Consider the following 7564-nt stretch of genomic DNA (forward strand, 5'->3'; position numbering starts at 1 on the left):
AGTTCCACAAATTACCACAATAAAGCACAAAATTGACAATATGTTTTCTTCCACTGTTTAGCTTAATTTAACGGTTCTTTTCTTCCATCTTCTTTAGGTGGTCATGAAAATCTTGGCCAAGGAACCATAGTTCAAATGAGATAACTTTTTTCCATTGGGTTTTTTTAAGTGGTGTTAAGAGTTTTAGAAAGAAGGTGGCAAGTGCAGAAGACATATTGCACTGAGGTGAACAACAAAACAATTAATAAGAGAGAAATCATGATGAAAAATGACATTTTTCCTTCAACCAAACTAGAAATGGAGAATCAAAGGGCAAAACAGGAATCAAGAGGTCTAGCAAACCCTATGAGGCTGGGAAAAAAAGCTATGATGATAAATAACAACATATATTAGTTGGACAGCATATTCTTGAATAAGACTAAAATAGAACGAGACTCACTCTAGTATCAAATCAAGATAAATAAATAAAAATAATATTATTTAGAGAGTTTAATTCTCCTCATTTAGTTCTCATAGTATGAAGAGAAGCTGTTCAGCTATGCAATGAGATGAGGAAAGACTAACAAAAAGAGATATATCTAAGGTCCGACTGTTCTTCCTGCACCTCCACAGTTCTTCTTCTCACACTCCATAATTTTTTGTATTTCCAAAAACATTGTGTAATCTAAAAGTCATTTTTCAAATTTATCTAAAAGCCATTTTTCAAATTTGTCTTTTTTTAAATGCATGATTAGTTTCTGGGTTACATAATCCAGAAGTCTTTTCTAATATGAGATTAACTTTCAGATTATGTAATCTAGAAATCATTTTTCAAATGTGTGTCCTAATTACATGATCCAAAAGTTACTCTCACTCAAGTTCATTCTTTCGGATTATATACCATTCTGAGTTATATAATCTGAAATTTGTGGGTGGCAAAAAAAATAAAAAGATATTTTCATATTTTATATGGAGTATATGGAGGTACCAAAAGGAAGAATCAATCCTAAGGTCCTAGGTACAAAAATAGATACATAAGAAAAACCATTTAATAAAACCTATTTAACATTTATGCTAGCTAATATTACTAACATTATTTATACTTAATGTAAAATAAATTGTGTAATGGATATAATTTATTCAATTTATAAAATTAAAATTCAATATATTTAAATTGTTGTAAAAAAACAAACAAGTATATGAAATTTAGTGAATTTAAAATTTCACAAAAAGTTGTGAAGTTTCTTGTTCATGCATATAGATAGGATTCAATCTCATGCAAAAGAAATTACTTAATCCTTGAGAGCCCGAGTAGAACATTGGTCTGTTGTTCTTTCAGAAGTCTTAAAATTTCATATGATTTTTTAATGCGACCGAAGTACGTCACATTCTCTAATCTCTATAGAATTCATTAAATAAAAACTAAACCCAACTTCCTGTACTATTCGAAACATCTACAAGGAAATTTGGACGTTGGTCTTTGAATATGCATATGGAAAAACTGTTGTTTTCTGGTCTCCTAGAACTGGACTGTGTATGTTCTTTGATTCATTTTTTATCAAAGGGAAATATGAAGTCGCAAACACTAATGACACCGATTCCATTACTCAGGGATAAAGGTTTGCGAACGGAAAATACAGAGAACAAACTTATTTACACTCATCTTTTTTAAAACCATTATCAAGAGTCAACAACATATATTATGACGAGAGGCTGAGACTGAGTACTACATCAATATATCATCAGACTCTGCTTTATGTATACAAGGATGAATATTAAAATTGTAGCTATAAATGAAAAAGAATGAGTCGTCTCAGCCTTTGCTGCAGTCTTATGCGCATCCTTCCCTGAACAGCAAGGCAAGGACCATTCAGATACTATTTTAAAATAACAAAATATAATTTATCAACCAATAATAATAGAGTGAGGGGGAGAAGGTAAAACGATTTAACAATTTTTTTCTCTTTTGCCTATGGCTCGTCAATTCATTGCTAAAGGAAAAAATCTTAATTATTAGAGTTTAATCTTCATATACTTTCCGCATAAAAAAACTCCACACCTTTAATCAATTAAAAATCACTTATAATATGACAAGTAAAATTAAAATAATTATTAAAAATTGAACAATCTTGTATACATGACCCTGAAGTTGAAACTCTTGCACTGTATTGTAATCAAATTCTAGAGACTAAGACTACTCACCGTGAAATATGGCTTAAGGAAGTTCATTCCTCATCACTATCATACACAACTGCCATCCGTCGATGGGTGGTTGTTTTCCTTGGAGGAGAGTCCTCATCAGATTCAAATCCCCCCTTCCTCTTGGCACTGCCTCTAAACTCCTTACTCTTTTGCTTTGGTTCCTGCGAGAAAACATCCAACTAGTTTCAAAACCACAGCATAGCAATCGAATATCCTTATTTCCAACTAAATTTATTACTCAAGGAAGTACAACAATTAGGGCAGGAAACACTACAAGAAAAAAAAAAGGGAATAAGGATAGCCAACACATTGATGAAACATGTTGGGTGTTTTGAAAATGTCGTGGGATTTCATCCATAGTTGTGACACTTGACAATAAGAGAGAAGTCCATATGCATAAAATATCTGACAGGCAATGCATTCATCATCTTATGAACTTTCACCCTACCCACAAGATACAAGCACAAAGAGGACACACGTAGAGCAGTCTTGTAAACAAAAATAAAAATATCTCCACAGTACAAACCAGTGCGTAGAATGGAAACATTATAAATGGGGAAGATTTAAAAACAATGAAACTACATGAACTAATCACATGGAATATATATTCTTATTAACAGTTATGGAGGACCAGATAAGAAGCAAATTGAAATTAAATAGAAGTACCTATATGGACCTAGTGCCAAATATTTAAATATGTATTGTTTTAATAAAATATGCAGTACCTCCTCTTCCTCCTCATCTGATGCATCATTAACTTGTTCTGCCTCTTCATAGTGATCTTCCTCTTCTTCATCGTCCTCATACTCTGGCTCAGTATCCTCATCCCTCTTGCGTGGTGGAGGCCTCTCATCTTCCTCTTCATCAGTTTCATACTCAGACTCCTCTCTCTCATCATCAGGGTAACCCATTGGATTTCGAGAGGATTTAGGAGGTGGGAAAGAAGACTTACGAGGGATGTCTCTAGGTCCCTGTGACTAAATTCCAGAAAATAACCCTCATCAAATGACAAATGCCAAAACAATCGACATCCATACAACTTCCTGGAGACTAAGAAACAATACCTTTTTGGCATTCATAATTCGTTTCTCTGCTCGGGCTTCTGCTTCCAAATCATCCTCAAAGCGGCGCTGAGAACGACGAGAATCATAGTATTCTGCTTCATCCTCCTGGACGAAAGAAAGATAGATAAATAATGGAACTGTCATAGTTTTATGTACGCAGATATGCTTACAGAGAATTGCAGGAGATACATGAGCAAAGCAAAAACAGACTTTTATGGGGGAAACAAACTAAAAATTATACCTCGTCCAATGCATCCTCTAAAAACCCAGGAGAAAGTTGACGCCTCCTATCTACAGCTGGAGTATACTTCCGGCTCACCTTCTCACGCTTTCGGTTAAGAAGCACATTAGCCCGGATATTTTGACTTTCAGCCTGTAAAAGATATAGAGAAATTAGATGATGGTACCCAAGAGACACTAAGCATGTAATGTAACTATTGAATTATTGATTATACCTTCTCTTTTTCCTCTTTTTCCCTCTCAGGATCAATGTCAGTAATGCAGTTTTTAACCTTGTAAACCTTCTTATGCCTTGAGTCAACAAGGGCAGTCAACAGCCGATGGGAATTTGATGACAAGGAAGATGGCATAAACCTCATTTTCTTCAATAACCTTCCTTGTGATTGAAGGATTCCCTGTAAGGATGTAAACATCGATAATTAGGGGGAAACAGTAATTTATCAAGACATCCACGGGAGTAAAGAAATTCACCTTTCCGTGTCTAAGGAAAAGATGTGCTTGATCATGCTGGGCATCTTGCACTGATATGTCAAGAACTTCATTCCCAATTAAAAGCTGCAGGCTGCCATCAGACCATCTCACAAAGCGGGCATTGCTTTCATACTACAGTAATAGAAAATTCATGATACATTTTTTGTAAAAAATGATATACTGCAACCTAATCATGAATGACATGTCATATCATATCACCAACCCACCTGGTGAGAAAAGGCTTTGGTTGTTCTACAAAGTTAAAGGTTAAACATAATACAACATGGAGCATGTTATTCCTATTTAGTACTAATGACTTTATTGAAGTACTTCCTGGCCCTAATGATGAGCAGCTTCAAATTTGATCCCCCGTATCCTTAAAATATCAGAAACTTCCTTAACATATTATAAATCTACTACAGTTCAAAAAAATCATGGACATCTCCATGCACATCAAAACTAAATCAGATTTTGCAAGCAAAGGGCAGAATTTATACACAAGAAATTGTAGACTCCAGAATTTTAAAGAATATATTTGGCCATTGTATCCTGAATCCATCTCAATATTAAGCTCAAAATTCAAAAACATTTTATATGACATAATTAGAAGAGTAAAAGGTAGTAGAAAGGAATACAAATGATGTAAAAGCAGTTAAGAAGTTACACAAAAATGTCAGAATCTTCTTCATCGCAATTATTTAGAGTTCACAGAAATTATAATTGATAGCATGCATAAGAAACGGTATACAATTACTTACAGATGCTGTGCCGTCAGGATTTCTAGCAGTCCTCCAACGTACAATATTGTTCTCCAACCGAATGCGCTTTCTGGCTCCAGATTCATCAGTTACAAAAGTATCCTCTTCCACATATGTTTTAGGATCAAATGGTTTTGGATCAACACCCATAATATTGGAAACTTTAATCATGTTCATCTGCCAATATATATAGAGAGAGAGTGAGAGAGATTAAAATACAAGTGGCTGAATAGTGAAATTCAACATATCTTGCCCGAATGCCCATCATTAGAAAAGGCAACACATCTATACATAAAACTGAGTGATATCACGTATTCATCATGCATGACCTTCTTGTCATATAACCTGACGTTGTACAATCCTCATCTAATTTGGAACATGTCACCAACTTTGACAAGGGGAACTTATCAAGAAACTGTTAAAAGATCCACTTCCTTAAACACTTCAAATTCAGGATTCACTCACACACTACGCATGCCAACTTCTTTATCACAACAATGTTAACGACACAAAAGTGGAGTGAAAATTACTCATGTTTTCCAGCCGCAAAGTTAAAGCTAATTTAAAATTAAAATATAAAATAAAAATAAAGGGTTCTCACTCGTAATGGAAGATGAACATGATTAGAAGCATACCTTTTCTGGAAGAGCTGGAGGAGGTCGTAATGGAACTTCCAACTCTAAAGGGGGTCCAAGTGGCTTCTCTTTAGTTTTTATCTCAAAGTTTTCCTCCTCTGATTCATACTGGTGATCTTCATCAGCAAGTATATCTTCTGGTCTCAGGTTCTTTCCGTAACTTCCTTCCTCCTCCACAGGATATCTCTGGGGCAGGAAATCAGTTATATGATCAATTAGGGCAATTCACAGATAAAGGAAAATGTCATTATTGAAACCAATATCTCTATTGGCACCTTTACTCACATTTGAATCTTGTTCAATGTCCTGCTGAACAGCATACCCCATTTCCTCATCTTCATCATCGTCAAAATCACCAAATACATCACGAATTTCAGGGGCCGAATGCATGTCACGTGTCTCATCTTCTTTTTCATCTCTGGGCGACACACTACATTTAAAAAAAAAAAAAAGTTATCAGTCTCAATGTCATGCAGCAGTTAACAAAAAACTGGCAAGGTTAGTTCTTTGACGTTTGATTTAATTTTTCACTTCGGCCCTCCAACTTCCTTTCTGTTTCAATTCGGTCCTCTAATTATGAGCTGTACAACAAGTTCATCCTATCAGTTAGAAAATGTTAAGTGTAATTAGCAGAGAGGATGAATTTGTCAAACTAGGGTGCGTTAGAATCCCAAAACTGAAAAAACAAAATAATTAAGCACAAAAAGTCTTAGGTCACCACCAGTAATACCCTGTGTTCTATCCTATGCCCTAATAAACGAAACATGTGTCAACATGCATCTCAACACTAACAATGGAAAACATCAACCATCCAGAAATATCAAATACATAATTCAGCCACATTTGTCCACAATTTTCGTGAAACATCATACCTTGGGCTTCTAGCTTCGTCGACTTCTTCCTCCTCCTCATCGTGGTGATCGTAATGGTTCTCCTCCGACCTCTCAGATCCGCTCTCAACGACGTCGTCCCGGCGCTTACTCGTGACGCCACGCTGGCTATAACCGTCATCTTTGGCGTCACTATCCGAGTCTCTTCCCTCACTCTCCTCTCTCTCTCCCACTTCAACCTCCTGCGAGCTCTGCTCCCTCTCGCCCTCGCTCTCGCGATCGTGTTCTCCTTCTCCTTCTCCTTCTCCGTCTCCCTCGCTCTCGATTTCCACCTCGCCCTGACCCTCCACCTCGCCCTCTCCCTCCTGCTCCCCCATTCCCTCTCCCTCGTCCTGAAAAACAAAACGCGAAAACATGGAAAAACGGTTAGGGTAGGGATCCAAACGCGGTACAAGGAAAAGGAGTATGAAATTGGGGGCGTACGGATGGGTAATTGATTTGGGGGTTGGATTCGTGCTCGGAATCGACGTCGAGCTCTTCCTCCTCCTCGGATTGGTCGCCGAAGAGGTTCTGCATCATCTGGTGGCGCTTCTCCTCGCCTCCCATGGCTTCCGGGAGAAGAAACCCTAGACACGAGAGGTTTTCGACGGAACCGCTTCAACTCCGAAGCTGTGTTTCTTTGTTCTTGTGCTGTGCTCCGGAAACGCACCGTATCAGTCACGCTTTTAGTGTCGAAGATGCGATTCCATGCTTATTTATTGGGAATGGCTGGTCTCATCCCAAAAAAACTACCTCCTGCGCGCCCTAGGTTGGGCTTAGAGAAAAAAAGTTAACCTAAATTTATAGAAATAAATCTTCTACTTTGGACTTTCTTAAGATGGTATCAAATGTTAATTGGTTTTTTAATAACAAAAATTCACGAGTCTCTTCAAAAATTTATTATATCGTTAGTTTTTTGTCGTAGTTAATTTGTTGGTTTTTAAATCAAGTGTTATGATGTAAGGTTTCTCACTCTTAATTACTATTTTTTGAACCGTAAGTTAGACTACTACAAAAATAAATATTTTTCCTTAAAATGTAAATTTTATTAATAAAAATAAATATTTATTTATTTAATGTCCAAAATACAATATTTATTTTCTTTATTTTAATTTTCATTGCACAACCATGTCAATAGTATACAGTTTTTTCAAATTTCAAAACTAAGAAGATATCACTTTATTATCTAAATTTATCTAAAAACGTAATATTATATATATATATATATTAACTTCTTCATCATCTCTTCTTTAAAGAGGAGGTAACTATCTCCTCTCAAATCCACTAAACTTTTAGATTTCATAATTGTACAAAAAGAAATTGAAAGTTTTGGGGATTTTTCTCAT

At 35.9% G+C, this 7564-nt stretch overlaps 1 protein-coding gene across 1 annotated transcript; it reads right to left on the reverse strand.

The window, feature by feature from the left end:
* Positions 1-1614: 1614 nt before the first annotated feature.
* VIP4 (leo1-like family protein) lies at positions 1615-7053 on the reverse strand. Its single transcript, XM_068624035.1, has 12 exons — positions 6663-7053; positions 6222-6571; positions 5635-5779; positions 5350-5535; positions 4715-4891; positions 3957-4088; positions 3701-3880; positions 3487-3618; positions 3246-3350; positions 2907-3158; positions 2182-2342; positions 1615-1826 (listed from the first exon to the last, which is right to left on the reverse strand). Exons 1-11 carry the CDS (start codon positions 6783-6785, stop codon positions 2205-2207), a joined length of 1920 nt encoding a protein of 639 aa, XP_068480136.1. The 5' UTR covers positions 6786-7053; the 3' UTR covers positions 1615-1826; positions 2182-2204.
* Positions 7054-7564: the final 511 nt, after the last annotated feature.

Source organism: Phaseolus vulgaris, chromosome 9 (assembly GCF_051622355.1).
Source record: "Phaseolus vulgaris cultivar YP4 chromosome 9, ASM5162235v1, whole genome shotgun sequence".
NCBI lineage: Eukaryota > Viridiplantae > Streptophyta > Magnoliopsida > Fabales > Fabaceae > Phaseolus > Phaseolus vulgaris.